Source organism: Schistocerca americana, chromosome X (assembly GCF_021461395.2).
Source record: "Schistocerca americana isolate TAMUIC-IGC-003095 chromosome X, iqSchAmer2.1, whole genome shotgun sequence".
In the NCBI taxonomy this organism is placed as follows: domain Eukaryota; kingdom Metazoa; phylum Arthropoda; class Insecta; order Orthoptera; family Acrididae; genus Schistocerca; species Schistocerca americana.
The window spans coordinates 786667790-786694583 of NC_060130.1; the positions used below are offsets into that span (position 1 = coordinate 786667790).

Genomic DNA, 26794 nt, shown 5'->3' on the forward strand with positions numbered 1-26794 from the left:
TGTCTTAGAACTTTGTAATATAATTTATTCACAACGTAGATTCATTGAAGTTTGCTGTGTCCCTTACCTCGATCCTTAGCGTCTGGGAAGTTGACAGAATCCAGGATAACCATTATTTCAACGCTAGCAAAATGGTATCGCTGACCATCTGCAGTCTTTTGTATACTCATTAGTAAATGATTCTTGTCTTTCGGAATCTCCCTTCGCCAACGTTTCTGTGTTGTTGGAGGATCCCAGACAATGGAAATGTTTTGAATTTCCTCGCCACAATTTCCAGTAATTTCAGCATTTTCGGGGACTGTTACATTCGCCGTCTTGTGCTGGAACACAAACAGAAATGTTAACCTCTTGCTTACATAGATCGATTAAGAATTTCAGTGGTGGACTTCACGCAAGAAACGATAAATTCTAGCGGTCTCTGGTGGCATCGAAAAACAAAATTATATGTCAGAAGAGCATAGATTATGATATTATATTTACATAGTGATATTTACGGTGACATTGATCCTGAGATTTATAAAGAATGCTTATCAAGTGCGTCGTTTAACTGTACCGAGTATATAAACTTTGATCGGTGTAGTATGACAAAACAGAAGCACAATTAATGTCCCCTATCTGTAACAGTTGTTGTACGAGGGACTTTCAGTAATTAAAGAGACAGAGTGATGCAGAAAAAACTTTGTATTTTTTATAAAATGAGACGTATACTGCTTCTCAACATAATCTCTAATCTTTCAACTAACAGCCATCTCAAAAGACAGTCAACATGACTTTTCCCGTTGATACCTATGTTATGAATTTCTATCAGACGGGTGAGCTGGCGTGCTCCAATTCCGTGCTTTGTCTTTTTGATTCAGGTTCAAAATGATGAAACTAAGTTCCATCACACGTTAAAATCTAGTTTAGAAAAGGGTTAGCTTCCTTTTAGCCCCTTCTTTCAAGTCTGTACATACTGAGTTTTGTCTTCTTGTCTTGTTGCGTTATCTCTTTCGAGACCCACCTTGCACATGTTTTACTGTACTTCAGATTGTTACTGATAACTTTATGAACTGTGTCAACTCCTATTGCAACTGGTTTCGCTATATGTTCAAGTGTAATGCTTCGGTCTTCACGAATAATGTCATCAATGGGGGTCTCAAGCGAAGGAGTTAACACTTCAGCTGGTCGGACAGGACATTATTCGTCAGTTATTGAAATTCAATCGTTTTTGAACTCTTTGACCTATTTATAAAAATATCCACTGTTCATACGACTTTCACCAGGCGGTTCGAGAAAAGATTTTAATCGGTTTTTCACCTTCAGAAATAAAAAAAAAAAAAAAAACGGGACTCCGACAGTTGTTGTCAGGTCTCCCCAGCGATGCCAACTAAAGTCGTGAAAGTACAACACTCCTCCTACAAACTGTTTCATTTCTACATCAATTTGTCTCTTTAATTATTGAATGCCCCTCGTATAATCTGACATAATATTTTTTTTCTCAAAAGCTATAAAATATGCCACAATAATATGAAAGGATATAAACATAGATGCCTTCGGGTCTTCTACGTAGCAGCCAAAGAGATAATGGTACGAACATCACTAACATCAGACAAGAAGTCTGTCATTCGCAGAATATCTGAGAGGCAAATTTAACAGAGTTCTTTTCTCATATTACGTAAATTCTTATGTGTTACACTTAGAACAACATTAAATTGTAATGTTTTGTTTTAGTCAAAGAAAAAAAACCACAAAATCTTATTGCTGTTCCGAACCATGCCAGGATCCAAGTTATTGACGTAAAAAAGTAGGGGAAGGACGAACAATGAGGGCATGTGTGGTTGGGGACAGCAGAGTTGTTGGGTGAGCAACAATAGTGTGTCATTTGTGTCAGAAGCAGGCAGAAGATTGCCAGAGGTGGAAACTCTTCACCGTGTGTTGGGAAGATACGGGACGGAGTAGCTGCCAGCAGGGGTTTTTCAGCGTGATCTGGCGATGAATGACGAAGCACAGCGGAATCTATCCAGAATTACGCTCTAACACACCTCGTGACTCATAGGCTGCAAGAATTAGAGGAATGCTACTTGAGGTGGCTGCCATATGGTGTGTCACATAAAAAAAAAATGGTTCAAATGGCCCTGAGCACTATGAGACTTAACATCTGAAGTCACCAGTCCCCTAGAACTTAGAACTACTTAAACCTAACTAACCTAAGGACATCACACACATCCATGCCCGTGGCAGCATTCGAACCGGCGACCGTAGCGGTCGCGCGGTTACCGACTGAAGCACCTAGAACCGCTCGGCCACAGCGGCCGGTGGTGTGTCACATAAAAGGAGGGACCACCACCATCTTATAAAACAACATTGTACTTCAAAGACTTGCTGTAAGGACATTTAACTAACTGATCTCAAAGCTGTAGCGATGGTTCTAAATTTGATTTACACTGAGGTGTCTAAAATCATGGGACAGCGATTTGCACATATACATATGGCGGCAGTATCGCGTACACAAGGTATGAAAGGGCAGCACATTGGCGGAGAAGTCATTTCTACTCAGGCGATTCACGCGAACGGTTTTCCGACGTGATTATGGCCGTACGACGGGAATTAACAGATTTTGAACGCGGAATGGTAGTTGGAGCTAGACGCATGGGACATTCCATTTCGGCAATTGTCAGGGAATTCAGTATTCCATGATCCACAGTGTGAATAGTGTGCCGAGAATACCAAATTTCAGGCATTGCCTCTCACCACGGACAACGCAGTGGCCGACGGCCTTCACATAACGACCGAGAGCAATAGCGTGCACGTGGAGTTGTCAGTGTTAACAAACAAGCAACACTGCATAAAATAATTACAGAAATGTGGGACGTATGACGAACGTATCCCTTACGTCAGCGTGGCGAAATCCGATATTCATGTGCTATGGCAGCAGACGAGCGACGTGAGTGCCTTTGCTAACGGCGCGAAATCGCCTGCAGCGCCTGGGCTCGGGACCATAGCGGTTGGACCATATGGACCTGGAAAACAGTGGCCCGGTCGAATGAGTAACGATTTCAGTTGATAAAACCTGATGGTAGGGATCGAGTGTGGCGCAGACCCCACGAAGCCATAGACGCAAGTTGTCAATAAGGCACTGTGCTAGCTGGTGGTGGCTAAATAATAATGTAGGCTGTGTTTACATGGAATGGACTGGCTCCTCTAGTCCACCGAAACTGATCATTGACTGGAAATGGTTATGTTCGTCTACTTTGTGCCCATTCTCAGCCATCCATAGACATCATGTCCCCAAATAACGATGCACCATGTCACCAGGCCACAACTGTTCGCGATTGGTTTGAAGAACATTCTGGACTATTCGAGAGAATTATTTGACCAACCAGACCACCCTACATGAATCCCATCAAATATTTATGGGACATAACCGAGAGGTCAGTTCGTTCACAAAACCGTACACCAGCAACAGTTTTGCAACGAAGAACGGTTATAGAGAACTCATGGCTCAATATTTCTGCAAGGGACTTCCATCGACTTGTATAGTCCATGCTACGTCGCGTTGCTGCACTACACATGGCAAAAGAAGGTCCGACACGATATTAGGAGTTATCCCGTGACTTTTGTCACCTCAGTGTACAAACAAAGGAAAAGGCGAAAGTGAAGTAACAGATGTGTTCTTATGTATATGATGTACTTCAATGATTAATTTAATGATACTACACGTCTGTTACTGTGTACGATCAGTGGCGTAAAGTTCGTAACTTCAGAGCCCGTTACGATCAGTGACGTGAAGTTCGTAACTTCAGAGCCCGTTTCTGTAGTTGAGTGGTCAGCGCGGCTTTAAAGAAAGAAATTAAATTCTCCTACAAAAAAAAAGATGTGCAATGTCTTAACATACGTTACCAAGTATGGAGATTGTCGTTTACAGGCGGTATCCCATGTTCATGATGACAAATGTTGGGCTAGTTCCTACTTTCTTACTTTCCGCCTCAGGAAATAAGGCACACAAATAGTTAAAATACGATCACGCACAGACAAAAGCATAAAGAATTCGCAGACAGATGGTGCACACGACTCCTTTTCCTTAGATAAGTGGCGCACGAGGAGCATCCAGCAACAGAAGTAAACAAAGTAATTTTGCAAATCTCTGTGGAAAACCCACCCCCTACGACACGAGATTAACGGCACATAGAAGAAGATGGGGAATGGTAACCTTAACTTGAGATCGATATAGATAAAACTTAAATTAAACACCAGAAGAAAGCAGTCAGTAAGAAAAGAGACGATAAATGGTTCTCCAAAATGAGAACAGAAATAAACGATGAAGCCATACCTCATTATCAGTCGTGATGTAAGGTACTTCAATAATAACTGCCATGGATATAGAAATGCACGTAATATTCTGTTCATCTGTGACATCGCCTTGAATCAGAGGAGGCGGTGGAGCAGGCGTTGTAGTCGAGGATCCTGGAATTTCTGTTGTGGAAGTACTTGTAAAATTTGATGCAGTTGAGCCTTCTGTTGTCGATTGCTCTGATGTTGAAGTTTCTGTGACTGTAGTATCAGATGTGGACTCTGATGAAGTAGGGACAGACGAATCTTCTGTAGATGGTTCAGTTGAAGGTGAAGTACTAGTACTCGTTATGTCATCAGTAGTAGACTCGGTTTCATCTGGCGTTGTATCTGTGTCTTGTGTCGCAGTTGAGCCGTCTGTTGTCGATTGCTCTGATGTTGAAGTTTCTGTAACTGTAGTATCAGTTGTGGACTCTGAGGAAGTAGGGACAGATGAATCTTCTGTAGATGGTTCAGTCGAAGGAGAAGTAGTAATACTCGTTATGTCATCAGTAGTAGACTCGGTTGCATCTGGCGTTGTATCTGTGTCTTCTGTTGCAGTTGAGCCTTCTGTTGTCGATTGCTCTGATGTTGAAGTTTCTGTAACTGTAGTATCAGTTGTGGACTCTGATGAAGTAGGGACAGGTGAATCTTCTGTAGATGGTTCAGTCGAAGGAGAAGTAGTAATACTCGTTATGTCATCAGTAGTAGACTCGGTTGCATCTGGCGTTGTATCTGTGTCTTCTGTTGCAGTTGAGCCATCTGTTGTCGATTGCTCTGATGTTGAAGTTTCTGTAACTGTAGTATCAGTTGTGGACTCTGATGAAGTAGGGACAGATGAATCTTCTGTAGATGGTTCAGTCGATGGTGAAGTACTAGTACTCGTTATATCATCAGAAGTAGACTCGGTTGTATCTGTGTCTTCTGTTGCAGTTGAGCTTTCTGTTGTCGATTGGTCTGTTGTTGATGTTTCTGTAACTGTAGTATCAGTTGTGGACTCTGATGAAGTAGGGACAGATGAATCTTCGGTAGATGGTTCAGTCGAAGCAGAAGTAGTAGTACTCGTTATGTCATCAGTAGTAGACTCAGTTGCAACTGGCGTTGTATCTGTGTCTTCTGTTACAGTTGAGCCTTCTGTTGTCGATTGCTCTGATGTTGAAGTTTCTGTAACTGTAGTATCAGTTGTGGACTCCGACGAAGTAGGGACAGATGAATCTTCTGTAGATGGTTCAGTCGATGGTGAAGTACTAGTACTCGTTATATCATCAGAAGTAGACTCGGTTGTATCTGTGTCTTGTGTTGCAGTTGAGACTTCTGTTGTCGATTGGTCTGTTGTTGATGTTTCTGTAACTGTAGTATCAGTTGTGGACTCTGATGAAGTAGGGACAGATGAATCTTCGGTAGATGGTTCAGTCGAAGCAGAAGTACTAGTACTCGTTATGTCATCAGTAGTAGACTCAGTTGCAACTGGCGTTGGATCTGTGTCTTCTGTTACAGTTGAGCCTTCTGTTGTCGATTGCTCTGATGTTGAAGTTTCTGTGACAGCAGTATCAGTTGTGGACTCTGACGAAGTAGAGACAGATGAATCTTCTGTAGATGGCTCAGTCGAAGGAGAAGTAGTAGTACTCGTTATGTCATCAGTAGTAGACTCGGTTGCATCTGGCGTTGTATCTGTGTCTTCTGTTGCAGTTGAGCCTTCTGTTGTCGATTGCTCTGATGTTGAAGTTTCTGTGACTGTAGTATCAGTAGTGGACTCTGACGAAGTAGGGATAGATGAATCTTCTGTAGATGGTTCAGTTGAAGGTGAAGTACTAGTACTCGTTATGTCATCAGTAGTAGACTCGGTTTCATCTGGCGTTGTGTCTGTGTCTTGTGTCGCAGTTGAGCCGTCTGTTGTCGATTGCTCTGATGTTGAAGTTTCTGTAACTGTAGTATCAGTTGTGGACTCTGAGGAAGTAGGGACAGATGAATCTTCTGTAGATGGTTCAGTCGAAGGAGAAGTAGTAATACTCGTTATGTCATCAGTAGTAGACTCGGTTGCATCTGGCGTTGTATCTGTGTCTTCTGTTGCAGTTGAGCCTTCTGTTGTCGATTGCTCCGATGTTGAAGTTTCTGTAACTGTAGTATCAGTTGTGGACTCTGACGAAGTAGGGACAGATGAATCTTCTGTAGATGGTTCAGTCGAAGGAGAAGTAGTAGTACTCGTTACGTCATCAGTAGTAGACTCGGTTGCATCTGGCGTTGTATCTGTGTCTTGTGTTGCAGTTGAACCTTCTGTTGTCGATTGCTCTGATGTTGAAGTTTCTGTAACTGTAGTATCAGTTGTGGACTCTGAGGAAGTAGGGGCAGATGAATCTTCGGTAGATGGTTCAGTAGAAGGAGAAGTAGTAGTACTCGTTATGTCATCAGTAGTAGACTCGGTTGCGTCTGGCGTTGTATCTGTGTCTTCTGTTGCAGTTGAGCCTTCTGTTGTCGATTGCTCTGATGTTGAAGTTTCTGTAACTGTAGTATCAGTTGTGGACTCTGACGAAGTAGGGACAGATGAATCTTCTGTAGATGGTTCAGTCGAAGAAGAAGTAGTAGTACTCGTTATGTCATCAGTAGTAGACTCTGTTGTATCTGTGTCTTCTGTTGCAGTTGAGCCTTCTGTCGTCGATTGGTCTGTTGTTGATGTTTCTGTAACTGTAGTATCAGTTGTGGACTCTGATGAAGTAGGGACAGATGAATCTTCTGTAGATGGTTCAGTTGAAGGTGAAATACTAGTACTCGTTATGTCATCAGTAGTAGACTCGGTGGCAACTGGCGTTGTATCTGTGTCTTCTGTTGCAGTTGAGCCGTCTGTTGTCGATTGCTCTGATGTTGAAGTTTCTGTAACTGTAGTATCAGTTGTGGACTCTGACGAAGTAGGAACAGATGAATCTTCTGTAGATGGTTCAGTCGAAGAAGAAGTAGTAGTACTCGTTATGTCATCAGTAGTAGACTCGGTTGTATCTGAGTCTTCAGTTGCAGTTGAGCCTCCTGTTGTCGATTGCTCTGATGTTGAAGTTTCTGTAACTGTAGTATCAGTTGTGGACTCTGATGAAGTAGGGACAGATGAATCTTCGGTCGATGGTTCAGTCGAAGCAGAAGTACTAGTACTCGTTATGTCATCAGTAGTAGACTCGGTTGCAACTGTCGTTGTATCTGTGTCTTCTGTTGCAGTTGAGCCTTCTGTTGTCGATTGCTCTGATGTTGACGTTTCTGTAACTGTAGTATCAGTTGTGGACTCTGACGAAGTAGGGACAGATGAATCTTCTGTAGATGGTTCAGTCGAAGGAGAAGTAGTAGTACTCGTTACGTCATCAGTAGTAGACTCGGTTGCACCTGGCGTTGTATCTGTGTCTTGTGTTGCAGTTGAACCTTCTGTTGTCGATTGCTCTGATGTTGAAGTTTCTGTAACTGTAGTATCAGTTGTGGACTCTGAGGAAGTAGGGACAGATGAATCTTCGGTAGATGGTTCAGTAGAAGGAGAAGTAGTAGTACTCGTTATGTCATCAGTAGTAGACTCGGTTGCGTCTGGCGTTGTATCTGTGTGTTCTGTTGCAGTTGAGCCTTCTGTTGTCGATTGCTCTGATGTTGAAGTTTCTGTAACTGTAGTATCAGTTGTGGACTCTGACGAAGTAGGAACAGATGAATCTTCTGTAGATGGTTCAGTCGAAGGAGAAGTAGTAGTACTCGTTATGTCATCAGTAGTAGACTCGGTTGCATCTGGCGTTGTATCTGTGTCTTCTGTTGCAGTTGAGCCTTCTGTTGTCGATTGCTCTGATGTTGACGTTTCTGTAACTGTAGTATCAGTTGTGGACTCTGACGAAGTAGGGACAGATGAATCTTCTGTAGATGGTTCAGTCGAAGAAGAAGTAGTAGTACTCGTTATGTCATCAGTAGTAGACTCGGTTGTATCTGAGTCTTCAGTTGCAGTTGAGCCTTCTGTTGTCGATTGCTCTGATGTTGAAGTTTCTGTAACTGTAGTATCAGTTGTGGACTCTGATGAAGTAGGGACAGATGAATCTTCGGTCGATGGTTCAGTCGAAGCAGAAGTACTAGTACTCGTTATGTCATCAGTAGTAGACTCGGTTGCAACTGTCGTTGTATCTGTGTCTTCTGTTGCAGTTGAGCCTTCTGTCGTCGATTGGTCTGTTGTTGATGTTTCTGTAACTGTAGTATCAGTTGTGGACTCTGATGAAGTAGGGACAGATGAATCTTCTGTAGATGGTTCAGTTGAAGGTGAAATACTAGTACTCGTTATGTCATCAGTAGTAGACTCGGTGGCAACTGGCGTTGTATCTGTGTCTTCTGTTGCAGTTGAGCCGTCTGTTGTCGATTGCTCTGATGTTGAAGTTTCTGTAACTGTAGTATCAGTTGTGGACTCTGACGAAGTAGGAACAGATGAATCTTCTGTAGATGGTTCAGTCGAAGGAGAAGTAGTAGTACTCGTTATGTCATCAGTAGTAGACTCGGTTGCATCTGGCGTTGTATCTGTGTCTTCTGTTGCAGTTGAGCCTTCTGTTGTCGATTGCTCTGATGTTGACGTTTCTGTAACTGTAGTATCAGTTGTGGACTCTGACGAAGTAGGGACAGATGAATCTTCTGTAGATGGTTCAGTCGAAGAAGAAGTAGTAGTACTCGTTATGTCATCAGTAGTAGACTCGGTTGTATCTGAGTCTTCAGTTGCAGTTGAGCCTTCTGTTGTCGATTGCTCTGATGTTGAAGTTTCTGTAACTGTAGTATCAGTTGTGGACTCTGATGAAGTAGGGACAGATGAATCTTCGGTCGATGGTTCAGTCGAAGCAGAAGTACTAGTACTCGTTATGTCATCAGTAGTAGACTCGGTTGCAACTGTCGTTGTATCTGTGTCTTCTGTTGCAGTTGAGCCTTCTGTTGTCGATTGCTCTGATGTTGACGTTTCTGTAACTGTAGTATCAGTTGTGGACTCTGACGAAGTAGGGACAGATGAATCTTCTGTAGATGGTTCAGTCGAAGGAGAAGTAGTAGTACTCGTTACGTCATCAGTAGTAGACTCGGTTGCATCTGGCGTTGTATCTGTGTCTTGTGTTGCAGTTGAACCTTCTGTTGTCGATTGCTCTGATGTTGAAGTTTCTGTAACTGTAGTATCAGTTGTGGACTCTGAGGAAGTAGGGACAGATGAATCTTCGGTAGATGGTTCAGTAGAAGGAGAAGTAGTAGTACTCGTTATGTCATCAGTAGTAGACTCGGTTGCGTCTGGCGTTGTATCTGTGTCTTCTGTTGCAGTTGAGCCTTCTGTTGTCGATTGCTCTGATGTTGAAGTTTCTGTAACTGTAGTATCAGTTGTGGACTCTGACGAAGTAGGGACAGATGAATCTTCTGTAGATGGTTCAGTCGAAGAAGAAGTAGAAGTACTCGTTATGTCATCAGTAGTAGACTCGGTTGCATCTGGCGTTGTATCTGTGTCTTCTGTTGCAGTTGAGCCTTCTGTTGTCGATTCCTCTGATGTTGAAGTTTCTGTAACTGTAGTATCAGTTGTGGACTCTGACGAAGTAGGGACAGATGAATCTTCTGTAGATGGTTCAGTCGAATGAGAAGTAGTAGTACTCGTTACGTCATCAGTAGTAGACTCGGTTGCATCTGGCGTTGCATCTGTGTCTTCTGTTGCAGTTGAGCCTTCTGTTGTCGATTGCTCTGATGTTGAAGTTTCTGTAACTGTAGTATCAGTTGTGGACTCTGACGACGTAGGGACAGATGAATCATCTGTTGATGGTTCAGTCGAATGAGAAGTAGTAGTACTCGTTACGTCATCAGTAGTAGACTCGGTTGCATCTGGCGTTGCATCTGTGTCTTCTGTTGCAGTTGAACCTGTAACAACAACAACACTATACTATAGTAATTATAATAAATTTTTCTTCTGAATTTCGATAAATTGAGATAATCGATGTTCTGATTCCATTTCTTTTCTTTTCATGTCAATACGTTAAAGAAACTGTAAACAATTTTCGATGTAAATTTTAATATTTATGTAAAATTTCAAGCAATGTTATAACAAAATTGAAGTGTAACTAATGTTGAAACTATTGTAAGATGTGAAAGTTGTAATTGTCCGCCTGGTCCATACGTAGGCAATGTATTAAGATATGTGGAATGTAAAACCTTTGGTGAATACCCTATCTGTAGGGGAGCGGTAAAGGGTGGATGGCAGGCGAGCGCGGGAAAATGCACACAGGCACGGCATAACGGGCTCAGCAGCAGTACTAGTCGGAGTTGGGCATCGGTCGGAGGAACACGTTCTGGATCGAGGAGGCTATTCTGAAAAAAGTGGTTTCATTGAGCCTCGGATGTGCCGCTTCCGACGACTATACAGCATGGCTATATTCTAATGGCACTGGATTGAAAATGAGGGCGACGCTAAGGAGAAGCAAAGTGCCAATACAGCGAAAGCCATAGCTGTGATTGTATGTGTGCTGTGCGCATCGCCATCTCGCCGCCCGCCAACCGCTGCTTCGACTCGCACAGGTTGAATCTTTTGAATTGTATTCGTGTGGACCAGTGTTAATTTTGTTCCTGACAGTTCAATAATAACTTAACTTTTACCAGAATTGTTCTATCATTGAATTATCCTAATCACTCACCTAGACAGGGTCCTTTCCACATGTTGTGCAATCCGAGTGTCTCGAAATGAAGATTTAAAGTTCATGTTAATAAGAATTAACTGCAGACCTATTTATGCTAGAATGAATTTCAAGGAGCTTTATGGTTAATGAAAATATAAGTAAAGAGCAAAGGTCTGACAGAGTACTAAGATAATTTTGGAATTGTCTTAGTAAGGAAGCTTAATTAATTTGAGACAAAAATAATGGTAGTTAAATGAGGAAGTAATTGGACAATAAGAATAATAATTCATATTTTGTAAATCCTGAGTAATTTATGTTTCCAATAGTTAATGGTTTCAACACCGTGATCATAACAGTTTCAGGGTCTTCTCCCCCCCTCTTTCACTCTTTTCTTTTCTATTCATTTAAATTCTGAAGTGATTGCACTGATTTGACCAGCAAAGTTAAAGTCAAAATAAAACCTAAATTTATCAGTGTTTTACCATTATTAAAATTGACATTGTATGTGTGTGTGTCAAAAGTGCTATTTCTAGGGTGACCTATGTCCGATTTCAGTCGGATCCATAGGCAAAACGCAGTTCGTAGTAATCATTGTAGTGTAATGTTGTGTGTTTATAGCTTGTTCAAATTAGTACAAAAAGGGAAAATCTTAGTTCAGTAGATTTTTCTGGTTCTAAAATTTACCCTATAACACAGTTCAAATGGTTCAAATGGCTCTGAGCACTATGGGACTCAACTGCTGTGGTCATAAGTCGCCTAGAACTTAGAACTACTTAAACCTTACTAACCTAAGGACAGCACACAACACCCAGCCATCACGAGGCAGAGAAAATCCCTGACCCCGCCGGGAATCGAACCCGGGAACCCGGGCGTGGGAAGCGAGAACGCTACCGCACGACCACGAGATGCGGGCTTATAACACAGTATTACTACGTGTGTTTATGCTTGTACGTACATCCACTTGTACAAGGGAAAAGCTCACTCAATGCCTAATTAGGCTGGCGACCGTATTATTAACCATTGGTAGCGGCTGCAGTGTCTGTTTATTATTCGTCCAAATGTGTAGTTGCACTTATACTTGTTTGACGTATCATTGTTGTTGCTGACTGGGTATAAGTCCGATTTTGCTTCCATTCAGGTACACGCGGTCAACATATGTACTAAAATCCTTTCTTAAAAAGGTGAAGCCCGTCAACTTATCATAGTACAGGCTTTAAAAAGTTAACGTACGCCCGAGCGGAGACGTTACAAGTGACTTCCCGGTGACAGGACATCCAGTTGTTGTCGGTCACAAATTAAAGTGAATACCGAACAGTGGATGTTCAGTGGCTCCAATTGCAATTGTATTCAGTAAAACAAATAGCAGTGAACGTCAAGTACGGTAGTGTGGTGTAGCGTACATTCAGTATGGACAGGAAAGTAGACGGGGTAGATGTGCCGAGCGTAATGGAAGAGGCGCATGGCAGTAGCAGGAGTTTACGCGGCCAGATAAGAGATGGCGGTAGCGAAAGACAATTGGCGTACATACAATACCACGAACATGTTAATGAACAGATTGAAAGGTTGAGATTGCCTCGGACACAGCAAGGAATAAAACAGGAAGTAGAGGGTGACTTTGTAGATGATAGTGGGTATGTGAATGAATCCACTGACATGTTTGATTCTCCACAGATAAAGAAAGAACCGAAAGAAACTTCTGAAGTAGGACGGGAACACACCGAGTCTGTAGAACAAAACAGTGTGAAAATTTTAAGCATGAACGATTTATTTGAACAATTAACCAAACAAATTGCAGGACAGAATGATCAGCTTCAAAAACAAGTCAGTAATCAGGTTAGTCAGCTTAAAACACACGTTGACGAGCAATTTAAAACACAAGTTGGTCAGCTTAAAGCACAGGTTGAAGAACAAGGAATTAAAATTAGTAAACAAATAGAACAGGTAGAACAAAAAGTGGGTAGTTTAAGTTCTGTGGTTTATACTATGAAGTTTGAAATTGACACTATTAATAAGAATATGGATACGATGCAGGGGGAAATTGACAACATTAATAGTAGGTTTGATGTTGAAATTCTCAACATCCAAGAGAAAGTAGAGCCTCTGGTCGAAACAAAAGTAGAAGAAAAAATTTTCGGTCTCAAAACTGAGATCGTAAACGAATGTCAACACGGAATCTCGCAATTGAAAAAGGCAGTTTCAGACACTGAAAGAGATTTAGGTGAGAAAGTTACCGGATGTGTACAAAAATGTGAACAAAATACTTCGAAAATTCAAGGCAAAATTTTCGATCTTGAGAGTAAAATTAAAGATAGACCTGGTGTTGTTTGTAATGGCACACCAATTACGAAGCTGTTAGAAGGTGAGGAACGCTTCGATCCCGCCAAGAAACATAACGGATGGCATCCGTTAGATTTTATCAAAAATTGCGAGAGAATGTTTCCTGAACACTTGTCTGATCAGGAAAAGATAAACGTAGTAATTAGCGCCTTAGCAGGTGACGCTAAGCGCTGGGGAATTAATTTGAATACAGAACGAATGACATTCGAAGAATTCAAGCAAAGGTTTACGGAAGAATATTGGTCCGAACAAAAACAGGATCATTTATGGCGCGAGTTTATCATGGCCAAGCTTCATGATAACAGGGGCAGGAATTCTTTGAGAGATTTCTGCGAATATTGGTACCGGAAATTGACGCATTTAAGAGGTCGAAGATCAGATTCAGAAATTATCTGGGAGCTATATAAAAAGCTTCCAGAAGATTCAAAGAGATACGTGGGAAGCAATCATCGCAGCTTCCAAGCATTTCTCGAAAGGGTCGAAGACGAAGACCACAGGCGCGAAAGTCGTGCCAATTATCAAAATTTTGGTAACCGAAATAACCGTAATAATGACGAGAGAAATGACGGCGAAGGGTTTCGCGTCAATATGATACAGAGAGGTAGAGGCAGAGGCAGAGGCCGAGGAAGTTATCTTGGTCGCAGTAGAGGATACACCGCGCAAAATAATAACGACGCGGGAAACTGATTTCCGCGAACGTTGCGGGCCAAACGGAAGCGGACAATCTATACCGGCCCCGATTTGAGAAAGGTTACCGAATGGACAGTAATATTATGAGACAGGTTAGAGACAGGCGTGGAACGACGCAACGTGTTGTTGCGAAGCAAGCGTCAGGTGCGGGCTTAAATGAGTCATCGTTGCCGTGCAGAGCGCTACATGTTAACAGGCGAGTGGAGCATCAGAGGGCAACGACCCAGCCTAGCAGAACAGCTGTTCGGAGAGAAGCCTCTAGCTATACGGCAGCATTAGGTACGAACCATAGCCGTGAGAGCTGATGAATATATTACGAGTGATAATCCCGTGGAGAAGAAAATAATAGATGAAACTGTGAATACACAGAGAGGTGCGGTTAGCAGTGTTAGCAAAAAAGTAAATGGCGAGGATGATCTAGCAGAAGTGACTGATTGGTGTGTGCAGATCGACGATCTGTACAAGGGCCTAAAGCAATGTGAGTGGGAGGATTTTAAGAAGGAGTATGATGCAAAGAAGTTGATTAGTGAAAAAGGAGGAAGTAGGGACGTCGATAAGGTGACGTGGCCCGAGTTTAAAGAGGAGAGAGTAAATAGCGCCGCGCAAAGTACGCGTGCTGCCGATAGGACGAAGGTGAAAAATAGGAAGGAATTGGAGGACGAAATCCTTAGCATTGACGAGGAAGTAACTTCTGTTAATGATCCGCCAACAGTAAAAGCTGCTACCGAAAGGCACCGTGAGGAAGAGGCAGGTGATTACCTAAAAGTAATGGAAGTCCACGAGGATTACACGAAATATGAATTAACAGTAGATGTGAGTAAAGCTGATGATGAGGCCGTTTTGCCGAAAGAGGATATTGAATTAAAATTATAGCCTGACCAAAATGCAGAGGGAGAACTTAGTGCCTGTCTCAGAAAAGCGTTTATGTTAGAACCTGAAAGCGATCCAGAATGGTCGGATTCTGACGATAGTTCAGATGATGAATATTTCGGTAATAGCGAAAATAAGGGGGATACAGCTAATTGTGATATTGTAACTAATGATGACGAAGTTTCAAAACAAAACCCAGATGTTGAGACTGAACAAAGAAAGAAAAAGCCACCTGACGACTCAGGGTCTATTTTACAAAGAGTTCAAGTAATTAATGACTTTGAACTCCCGGAACCAAAGAAACCACCAGACATATGTGGGGTGAATGTTAAAAGCATATCTTGGGACGATGTTATCGTCGACCCGGATTTGCTTAGGGAAGATCACAACAATGAAAAACATTCGACGGCGAAACAAACTGTAATACCAGTTGAAATTTATAATGTGAAATTGCAAGTACTTCTTGACACTGAATCTCAGATAAGTGCAATCTCCCAGTCGTTTTTCGAACACATTTGTGATAAGCCTGGACTAGTAATTATGTCAGTGACGGGTGTAAAAATTGTTGGTGCTATGGGCAAGACTAGCAAGCCGATAAAGAACCAGATTTTGGTTGAATTTAGTATAAAAGGACAAAACTTTGAACACGATTTTTTGGTTGTGCCAGACTTGAGTACTGAAATGATTCTGGGAATAGATTGGTTGGATAAAGAAAAGGTTATTATTGATTGTAGCCAGGAAGTGATCAAAATTGATAGTACATCTAGGAATTTAGAAGTAAAATTTGAGGAAAATGGGAAGGTGTTCGATTCAGAAATTGATTCTTTAGTGTTGGAGATTGACCAAGGGAATGATGGTTTGACAAGCAAATATGAGGTGTACCATGTCCAGAGGTTAATAAATGAGAGTGACAAGCAGGGGCATGATTTTAATGAAATGGTGGAAAATTTGAAGGGAATATCTCCCGAACAGAAAACAGAATTGCTTGGTACACTCCTGGAAATGGAAAAAAGAACACATTGACACCGGCGTGTCAGACCCACCATACTTGCTCCGGACACTGCGAGAGGGCTGTACAAGCAATGATCACACGCACGGCACAGCGGACACACCAGGAACCGCGGTGTTGGCCGTCGAATGGCGCTAGCTGCGCAGCATTTGTGCACCGCCGCCGTCAGTGTCAGCCGGTTTGCCGTGGCATACGGAGCTCCATCGCAGTCTTTAACACTGGTAGCATGCCGCGACAGCGTGGACGTGAACCGTATGTGCAGTTGACGGACTTTGAGCGAGGGCGTATAGTGGGCATGCGGGAAGCCGGGTGGACGTACCGCCGAATTGCTCAACACGTGGGGCGTGAGGTCTCCACAGTACATCGATGTTGTCGCCAGTGGTCGGCGGAAGGTGCACGTGCCCGTCGACCTGGGACCGGACCGCAGCGACGCACGGATGCACGCCAAGACCGTAGGATCTGGTGATCGTCGAGGGGACACTGAATAGTGCACGGTACATCCAAACCGTCATCGAACCCAACGTTCTACCATTCCTAGACCGGCAAGAGAACTTGCTGTTCCAACAGGACAATGCACGGCCGCATGTATCCTGTGCCACCCAACGTGCTCTAGAAGGTGTAAGTCAACTACCCTGGCCAGCAAGATCTCCGGATCTGTCCCCCATTGAGCATGTTTGGGACTGGATGAAGCGTCGTCTCACGCGGTCTGCACGTCCAGCACGAACGCTGGTCCACCTGAGGCGCCAGGTGGAAATGGCATGGCAAGCCGTTCCACAGGACTACATCCAGCATCTCTACGATCGTCTCCATGGGAGAATAGCAGCCTGCATTGCTGCAAAAGGTGGATATACACTGTACTAGTGCCGACATTGTGCATGCTCTGTTGCCTGTGTCTATGTGCCTGTGGTTCTGTCAGTGTGATCATGTGATGTATCTGACCCCAGGAATGTGTCAATAAAGTTTCCCCTTCCTGGGACAATGAATTCACGGTGTTCTTATTTCAATTTCCAGGAGTGTATTTTAGATAGTAACAGCACCGTATTTTCGGACAAACCTGGCCTAGTTAAGAACTTCGAATACCAGATTGAGACAATAGAGCATAAACCTTTCTTTGTAAGACCGTTTTCGATACCCATATCAAAGAGGCAGGCTGTTCAAGCGGAAATAGATAAAATGATAGAATGGGGTGTAATCGAACGGAGTAGCAGCGAATATAATAGTCCCCTAATCGTCGTGAACAAAAGAGATGGGGGAGTGAGAGTAGTTATCGACGCCAGGACTTTGAACAAAATTGTAAAGAAGGAAATAGACAGACCTGAAAATCTGGACGAAATGCTCCAAAAATTTTATAACGTGAAGTATTTAACCAGTCTGGATATGACCGCCGGATACTGGCAAATCCCATTAAGTAAAGAATCCCGTAAATATACCGCTTTTCTATTTGCCGGGAAATGCTATCAGTATAAAGTAGTGCCATTTGGGCTTAGCACTTCTGTGGCAGTATTTATTAGGGCACTGGACTTTGTATTAGGGAGGGAACTGAGTTCCTGGCTAACCATTTATGTAGATGATTTACTAATTGCTACGGAAGAATGGCAAGAGCATTGTGAATTATTGCATAAAGTTTTCGTTGCTCTACAAGCAGGTGGCATGACGCTTAAGTGGAAGAAATGTGAATTTGTGAAATCGGAGATAAAGTTTCTGGGGCACATTATTACTACGACCGGTATTGGCAAGGACCCGGAAAAGTTAAGTGCAATAGCAGAGTGTCCAGCTCCTAGAAATAGAAAACAGTTTTTGGGTTTATGTGGGTTCTATAGAAAATTCGTCAAGGGGCAAGTTTTTAATAGTCCTCATTTGAATAATCTACTTAAGAAAAATATTGCTTTTGTGTGGACTGAAGGGTGTATGAGAGATTTCGAAAAATTAAAAAGCGAACTTTTGAATGACAATATTTTGCATCACCCTATACTGTCAAAACCTTTCCTTATGAGTACTGACAGCAGTGCTTATGGAATTGGTATAGAAGTTTTCCAAGAAATCAGTGATGGCAAAGAAATCGAACACAGGACTATCGCGTTTGCAAGTAGAACTCTAACAAAATACGAGAGAAACTACACTATATCGGAAAAGGAAGCTTTAGCCATAATATGGGGGTTAAAGAAATTCAGAAATTATTTGTGGGGCCATAAACTCATCATACATACTGACCACAAAGCTTTAACTTTTCTTAAGGATTGTCGTTTACTTAATGGCAGGCTAACTCATTGGGCTTTGTACCTGCAACAATTTGATTACGAGATTTGCTATGTTAAGGGTACTGAGAATTATGTGGCAGATTCTTTATCTCGATTGTCTAATGGTATGAGTGAAGTGCCCAATGAAAATTGTGAAGAGGGTACTTTTCAGATAAGGTATATTGAAGTGGTTTCAGGAAAAAGGAAAATTGAACAAATATGTAAAAATATGAGATACCATCAGAATGAGGATCCGACGTGGAAATCTGTAAAGGTTAATTTTGAGAACGTGCAGTATCCTCAAGTTAAGAAGTATTACAAAATCTTTAAAGGCATTTTATATAGGAGGAAAGATTTAATCACTGAGGAATGGAGAGCATGTTGGCCACACCGGTTTGATACCGAGGTCATAGACTATTTTCATTTAGCATTGGGGCATAGTGGGCCAAAGAAGTGTTTGGATAAATTGAATAATGTAGTAGTGATTGCTGGTAGTGTCAGTAAGAACGTAAAGGAACGGGTTAAGTCGTGTGATGTCTGTCAAAAGGCCAAAGTACCGAACAAAACTAGTAGGGGTCCAATGCAAAGTACATTACCTGAAGACACCCTAGACTTATTATCGGTAGACTAATATGGTCCCCTCCCAAAGACTTCGGGAAATTGTGCATATATTTTAGTAATTTTGGAAGTATTTCAAAGTTTGTGAAATTATACCCCTTGAAAAGAGCAACAGCAAAAGCTGTATTTAATAGGATGGTCGAATACTTCACGACCATCGGGAAACCCAAGGAAGTACTATCTGACAATGGACCCCAGTTCATATCCAAAATTTGGAAAGAAGGAATGGAGCAAAAATGAAGTAGAGGTTAAATATATCGCAGCCTATCATCCTGCTAGCAACCCGGTTGACAGGCACATGCGAGAAATCGGAAGATTATGTAGAACGTACTGCAGTCATAACCATAGGGCCTGGGGCAAGTTTATATCGGACTTTGAGACTGTCATGAACACATTACATCATGAAACTACTGGATTCCCACCGGAAGAAATTTTGTTAGGCAGCAGAAGTAAAAGTTTAATTGAGGAAAAACTAGAGTTCCCACCTTGTACAACTTTGGGGTTGAGTCAAAGGAAAGAATTAGTAAGAAAAATGGCAAAACAAAAAGCTGAATCTAGATCTAAAAGACACAATAAAAATCTGAAAGTTTCAAAATTTAAAACTGGGGATTATGTTCTTTAAAAACCCACGAAAAGTCTAGTGAACTGAACCATGAAATTTCCAAATTTAAATATATTTATAATGGACCATATGTAATACAGAACATTCCACACGATAATGCTTACTACCTGATCTACCCAAAATCCAAAAAACCTTTAGGTGTAAGAAATGTTGTGGACCTGAAACTGTATGTTCCTAGGAGTGAGTGACATAAGTACACTCAGAAAATAATTTTCAGTAAATGTGCTGTATCCTATGCTAAAACTATTTTATTCCAAATGTAACAAATCTTTGTAAATGTATGTATACCATTGACAGTGTGCTAATGTAGTTATGTGAGTTTCAGATTACCAAATGTACTATAAATGTAAGAATGTATGGAGAAAAGGACTGAAAAGGAAAGGATAAATGCCAAAACCAAAGTGCACAGTATATGAGTCATAATATAAAGGACTGCCAAACACCAATGAGGGCAGATAAATAATCAATGGAGAATTGTAAGTGTGATACAGGTGATGTGGTAAAATGAGGTGAAAAGGACTGCCATATCTGAATAATAGGCAGCAAATATGTGTAGTAAATTTTCTGAATATTATTGTGTGTGTTTGTTTTTTTTTTTTTTTTTTTTTTTTTTTTTTGTAAGTAAGGAAATGGACTGCCATTCAATGCAAGCAGCAATAAATTGTCTTATAGTGTATATAAATATTTGTGTTTGCTATTATAGTTAAGTGGTTATGTTCCAGATTTTGAAGTTATTTCTTTGAAAATTTTAGTAAAAATGAGTTATTTGCTATTTTAATAATGTTGTGATGGGAGGTTGGACTGTGCAAAAGGCACTTAAGTAAATAACAAGTAAATGTTCTTGATATGTTAAAAATATAGACCTATATAATGTGAGTGAAAGGGAGTATGTGGTATAAATTTTTTTGGACATTCACTTAAAGATTCAGAACAACTGTATAAATATAAAGTTCAGTGTTCCCAGTCAATTTGCACTTCGTGAAATTTACTGGAAACAGGGGCATGTGTAACAACAACAACACTATACTATAGTAATTATAATAAATTTTTCTTCTGAATTTCAATAAATTAATATAATCATGTTCTGATTCCATTTCTTTTCTTTTCATGTCAATATGTTAAAGAAACTGTAAACAATTTTCGATGTAAATTTTAATATTTATGTGAAATTTCAAGCAATGTTATAACAAAATTGAAGTGTAACTAATGTTGAAACTATTGTAAGATGTGAAAGTTGTAATTGTCCGCCTGGTCCATACGTAGGCAATGTATTAAGATATGTGGAATGTAAAACCTTTGGTGAATACCCTATCTGTAGGGGAGCGGTAAAGGGTGGATGGCAGGCGAGCGCGGGAAAATGCACACAGGCACGGCATAACGGGCTCAGCAGCAGTACTAGTCGGAGTTGGGCATCAGTCGGAGGAACACGTTCCGGATCGAGGAGGCTATTCTGGAAAAAGTGGTTTCATTGAGCCTCGGATGTGCCGCTTCCGACGACTATACAGCATGGCTATATTCTAATGGCACTGGATTGAGAATGAGGGCGACGCTAAGAAGAAGCAAAGTGCCAATACAGCAAAAGCCATAGCTGTGATTGTATGTGTGCTGTGCACCTCGCCATCTCGCCGCCCGCCAACCGCTGCTTCGACTCGCACAGGTTGAATCTTTAGAATTGTATTCGTGTGGACCAGTGTTAATTTTGTTCCTGACAGTTCAATAATAACTTAACTTTTACCAGAATTGTTCTATCAATGAATTATCCTAATCACTCACCTAGACAGGGTCCTTTCCACATGTTGTGCAATCCGAGTGTCCCGAAATGAAGATTTAAAGTTCATGTTAATTAGAATTAACTGCAGACCTATTTATGCTAGAATGAATTTCAAGGAGCTTTATGGTTAATGAAAATATAAGTAAAGAGCAAAGGTCTGACAGAGTACTAAGATAATTTTGGAATTGGCTTAGTAAGGAAGCTTAATTAATTTGAGACAAAAATAATGGTAGTTAAATGAGGAAGTAATTGGACAATAAGAATAATAATTAATATTTTGTAAATCCTGAGTAATTTATGTTTCCAATAGTTAATGGTTTCAACACCGTGATCATAACAGTTTCAGGGTCTTCTCCCCCCCTCTTTCACTCTTTTCTTTTCTATTCATTTAAATTCTGAAGTGATTGCACTGATTTGACCAGCAAAGTTAAAGTCAAAATAAAACCTAAATTTAACAGTGTTTTACCACTATTAAAATTGACATTGTATGTGTGTGTGTCAAAAGCGCTATTTCTAGGGTGACCTATGTCCGATTTCAGTCGGATCAATAGGCAAAACGCAGTTCGTAGTAATCATTGTAGTGTAATGTTGTGTGTTTATAGCTTGTTCAAATTAGTACAAAAAGGGAAAGTCTTAGTTCAGTAGATTTTTCTGGTTCTAAAATTTACCATATAATACAGTATTACTACGTGTGGTTATGCTTGTATGTACATCCAATTGTACAAGGGAAAAGCTCACTCAATGCCTAATTAGGCTGGCGACCGTATTATTAACCATTGGTAGCGTCTGCAGTGTCTGTTTATTATCCGTCCTAATGTGTAGTTGCACTTATACTTGCTTGACGTATCATTGTTGTTGCTGACAGGGGTATAAGTCCGATTTTGTTTCCATTCAGGTACACGCGGTCAACATATGTACTAAAATCCTTTCTTAAAAAGGTGAAGCCCGTCAACTTATCATAGTACAGGCTTTAAAAAGTTAACGTACACCCGAGCGGAGACGTTACAAACCTTCTGTTGTCGATTGCTCTGATGTTGAAGTTTCTGTAACTGTGGTATCAGTTGTGGACTCTGATGAAATAGGGACAGATGAATCTTCGGTAGATGGTTCAGTCGAAGGAGAAGTAGTAGTACTCGTTACGTCATCAGTAGTAGACTCGGTTGCATCTGGCGTTGTATCTGTGTCTTCTGTTGCAGTTGAATCTTCTGTTGTCGATTGCACTGATGTTGATGTTTCTGTAACTGTAGTATCAGTTGTGGACTCTGACGAAGTAGGGACAGATGTATCTTCTGTATATGGTTCAGTCGAAGCAGAAGTACTAGTGCTCGTTATGTCATCAGTAGTAGACTCGGTTGCATCTGGCGTTGTATCTGTGTCTTGTGTTGCAGTTGAGACTTCTGTTGTCGATTGCTCTGATGTTGCAGATTCTGTAACTGTAGTATCAGTTGTGGACTCTGACGAAGTAGGGATGGATGAATCTTCTGTAGATGGTTCAGTCGAAGCTGAAGTACTAGTACTCGTTATGTCATCAGTAGTAGACTCGGTTGCATCTGGCGTTGTATCTGTGTCTTCTGTTGCAGTTGAATCTTCTGTTGTCGATTGGACTGATGTTGATGTTTCTGTAACTGTAGTATCAGTTGTGGACTCTGACGAAGTAGGGACAGATGAATCTTCTGTATATGGTTCAGTCGAAGCAGAAGTACTAGTGCTCGTTAAGTCATCAGTAGTAGACTCGGTTGCATCTGGCGTTGTATCTGTGTCTTGTGTTGCAGTTGAGACTTCTGTTGTCGATTGCTCTGACGTTGAAGATTCTGTAACTGTAGTATCAGTTGTGGACTCTGACGAAGTAGGGATAGATGAATCTTCTGTAGATGGTTCAGTCGAAGGAGAAGTAGTAGTACTCGTTACGTCATCAGTAGTAGACTCGGTTGCATCTGGCGTTGTATCTGTGTCTTCTGTTGCAGTTGAATCTTCTGTTGTCGATTGCACTGATGTTGATGTTTCTGTAACTGTAGTATCAGTTGTGGACTCTGACGAAGTAGGGACAGATGTATCTTCTGTATATGGTTCAGTCGAAGCAGAAGTACTAGTGCTCGTTATGTCATCAGTAGTAGACTCGGTTGCATCTGGCGTTGTATCTGTGTCTTGTGTTGCAGTTGAGACTTCTGTTGTCGATTGCTCTGATGTTGAAGATTCTGTAACTGTAGTATCAGTTGTGGACTCTGAAGAAGTCGGGATAGATGAATCTTCTGTAGATTGTTCAGTCGAAGGAGAAGTAGTAGTACTAGTTACGTCATCAGTAGTAGACTCGGTTGCATCTGGCGTTGTATCTGTGTCTTCTGTTGCAGTTGAGCCTTCTGTTGTCGATTGCTCTGATGTTGAAGTTTGTGTAACTGTAGTATCAGTTGTGGACTCTGATGAAGTAGGGACAGATGAATCTTCTGTAGATGGTTCAGTCGAAGCAGAAGTAGTAGTACTCGTTATGTCATCAGTAGTAGACTCGGTTGCATCTGGCGTTGTATCTGTGTTTTCTGTTGCTGTTGAGCCTTCTGTTGTCGATTGCTCTGATGTTGAATCTTCTGCAACTGTAGTGTCAGTTGTGGACTCTGATGAAGTAGGGACAGATGAATCTTCTGTAGATGGTTCAGTCAAAGGAGTAGTAGTAGTACTCGATATGTTGTCAGTAGTAGACTCAGTTGTACCTGTGTCTTCTGTTGCAGTTGAGCCTTCTGTTGTCGATTGCTCTGATGTTGATGTTTCTGTAACTGTAGTATCAGTTGTGGACTCTGGCGAAGTAGGGACAGATGAATCTTCTGTAGATGGTTCAGTCGAAGGAGAAGTAGTAGTACTCGTTATGTCATCAGTGGTAGACTCAGTTGCATCTGGCGTTGTATCTGTGCCTTCTGTTGCAGCTGAGTCTTCTGTTGTCCATTGCTCTGATGTTGAAGTTTCTGTAACTGTAGTATCAGTTGTGGACTCTGACGAAGTAGGGACAGATGAATCTTCTGTAGATGGTTCAGTCGAAGGAGAAGTGGTAGTACTCGTTATGTCATCAGTAGTAGACTCGGTTTCATCTGGCGGTGTATCTGTGTCTTCTGTTACAGTTGAGCCTTCTGTTGTCGATTCCTCTGATGTTGAAGTTTCTGTAACTGTAGTATCAGTTGTGGACTCTGATGAAGTAGGGACAGATGAATCTTCTGTAGATGGTTCAGTCGAAGGAGAAGTAGTAGTACTCGTTACGTCATCAGTAGTAGACTCGGTTGCATCTGGCGTTGTATCTGTGTCTTCTGTTGCAGTTGAGCCTTCTGTTGTCGATTGCTCTGATGTTGAAGTTTCTGTAACTGTAGTATCAGTTGTGGACTCTGACGAAGTAGGGACAGATGAATCTTCTGTAGATGGTTCAGTCGAAGCAGAAATACTAGTACTCGTTATGTCATCAGTAGTAGACTCGGTTGCATCTGGCGTTGTATCTGTGTTTTCTGTTGCAGTTGTGCCGTCTGTTGTCGATTGCTCTGATGTTGAATTTTCTGTAACTGTAGTGTCAGTTGTGGATTCTGATGAAGTAGGGACAGATGACTCTTCTGTAGATGGTTCAGTCGAAGGAGTAGTAGTAGTACTCGATATGTTATCAGTAGTAGACTCAGTTGTACCTGTGTCTTCTGTTGCAGTTGAGCCTTCTGTTGTCGATTGCTCTGATGTTGATGTTTCTGTAACTGTAGTATCAGTTGTGGACTCTGACGAAGTAGGGACAGATGAATCTTCTGTAGATGGTTCAGTCGAAGGAGAAGTAGTAGTACTCGTTATGTCATCAGTAGTAGACTCGGTTGCATCTGGCGTTGTGTCTGTATCTTCTGTTGAAGTTGAGCCTTCTGTTGTCCATTGCTCTGATGTCGAAATTTCTGTAACTGTAGTATCAGTTGTGGACTCTGATGAAGTAGGGACGGATGAATCTTCTGTAGATGGTTCAGTCGAAGGAGAAGTAGTAGTACTCGTTGTGTCTTTAGTGGTAGACTCGGTTAGATCTTGTGTTGTATCTGTGCCTTCTGTTGCAGTTGAGCCTTCTGTTGTCGATTGCCCTGATGTTGATGTTTCTGTAACTGTAGTATCAGTTGTGGACTCTGACGAAGTAGGGACAGATGAATCTTCTGTAGATGGTTCAGTCGAAGGAGAAGTAGTAGTACTCGTTATGTCATCAGTGGTAGACTCAGTTGCATCTGGCGTTGTATCTGTGCCTTCTGTTGCAGCTGAGTCTTCTGTTGTCCATTGCTCTGATGTTGAAGTTTCTGTAACTGTAGTGTCAGTTGTGGACTCTGTTGAAGTAGGGACAGAGGAATCATCTGTAGATGCATCAGTCGAAGCAGAATTACTACTGTCAGTAGTAGTAGTAGACTCTGTTGTATCTGGCGTTGTAAGCGTGTCATCTGTTGTGGCTGACGCTTCTTTTGTCAGCTGATCTGATGCGGTTGTTTCTGTAGTTTCTGTAGTAGTACTTGAGGTCTCTGACGACATGGGAGTAAATGCATCGTCTGTGTCTGGTTCACTCGAAGCGGCGGAAGGTGTACTCTTTATGTTACTTGCATTACCATCTGTTGATGGTATCCTGCCTTCATTCGATGTGTCGCCTGTTCCTGTAAAACACGAATGATTATTGATTGTGTTCCCATCTTTAAGTATTTGTGAATGGGTTTATGTATGCTTGTATTATTATGGATGTGTTCATGAATTAGACATGACCTCCTTTATGGTAACGGTTTTCTCTTACAATATGAGCTTTACAGTAATCCCAGACTAATGTAAAGTTTGATATGTAGATTTGAATTTTTCTTATTATACGTACAGGTGGTGAATTGTTGTTTCATCTCCCTCCTTGTTGGAGCTGGAATCTGCTCTTTACACGTTATGTCAGATGCTGTTTTCATTTTTTAATTTGGATAGTGTAGGGGATGAATAAAGTGATTATTGTTACATTGTATTATTGAGTTGTTTAGGAAAATGCGATTATTAACATAGTCTCCCTCCGTCTCCTTTTCGTTTCATATTAAATTTTTGCTGTTGTTTATTGTTTGAGTAATGAAATGATAGATTCGCTTTGAGGTGTTTAGAAATTATGTTATTATAGAGTCATACTGATTAGTTTGGCATGCTGCAGTTCGTCATTTAGAAAGATGACTCGTAAATGTTGGAAGTAAACAGCATGATATTTCTTACGACCTGGTAATTATACAGTATTTTGCAATTATAATATTTTGAAACTTTAAGGTACATACATTAATTTTAGCGTTGACAATTAATATTAGGTTTACAAAGAAAAAAGAAAATGCTTGTAATATGTTTAAAGGCTAGCGAGCACAGTGAAGTTGTGTCTTTAACGCTTTGACGAACTTTGTCAAAATAGGTTACATATATTGGTTTTGAAATTTGACATTGGGAGGATGTATTTTGTAGCTATTTCTAGCCTCTTGGTGGTTGTAAGGTTGTTTCTATTCAGATAGTGCCAATAATCTGTGAATTTCATTAACTGGCTACTTTAAATGGAGGGACGTTCATGTCGACGGACCGATTGAATGGAGTGATTGTTACACAGGGGAACATCAGCCAACTACAGTAATGGCTAAATCAGTAACATTAATTGTAGCCTATACGTGAATCGTAAGATAATATTGTGTATCAGTAATGGGAATGTACTTTTACGTTTTTGCGGCAGGAATA

At 41.3% G+C, this 26794-nt stretch overlaps 1 protein-coding gene across 1 annotated transcript in view; it reads right to left on the reverse strand.

Moving 5' to 3' along the window:
• The window catches only part of LOC124556320 (mucin-22-like), a 54732-nt gene extending 29138 nt beyond the window's left edge, over positions 1–25594 (reverse strand). The window contains exons 1-5 of the mRNA XM_047130292.1: positions 24883–25594; positions 23935–24744; positions 22096–23796; positions 4310–10179; positions 68–320 (exon numbers count right to left, since the gene is read on the reverse strand). Coding sequence (XP_046986248.1) covers positions 68–320; positions 4310–10179; positions 22096–23796; positions 23935–24744; positions 24883–25594 — 9346 coding nt within the window. The remainder of the gene's footprint in view (positions 1–67; positions 321–4309; positions 10180–22095; positions 23797–23934; positions 24745–24882) is intronic.
• Positions 25595–26794: the final 1200 nt, after the last annotated feature.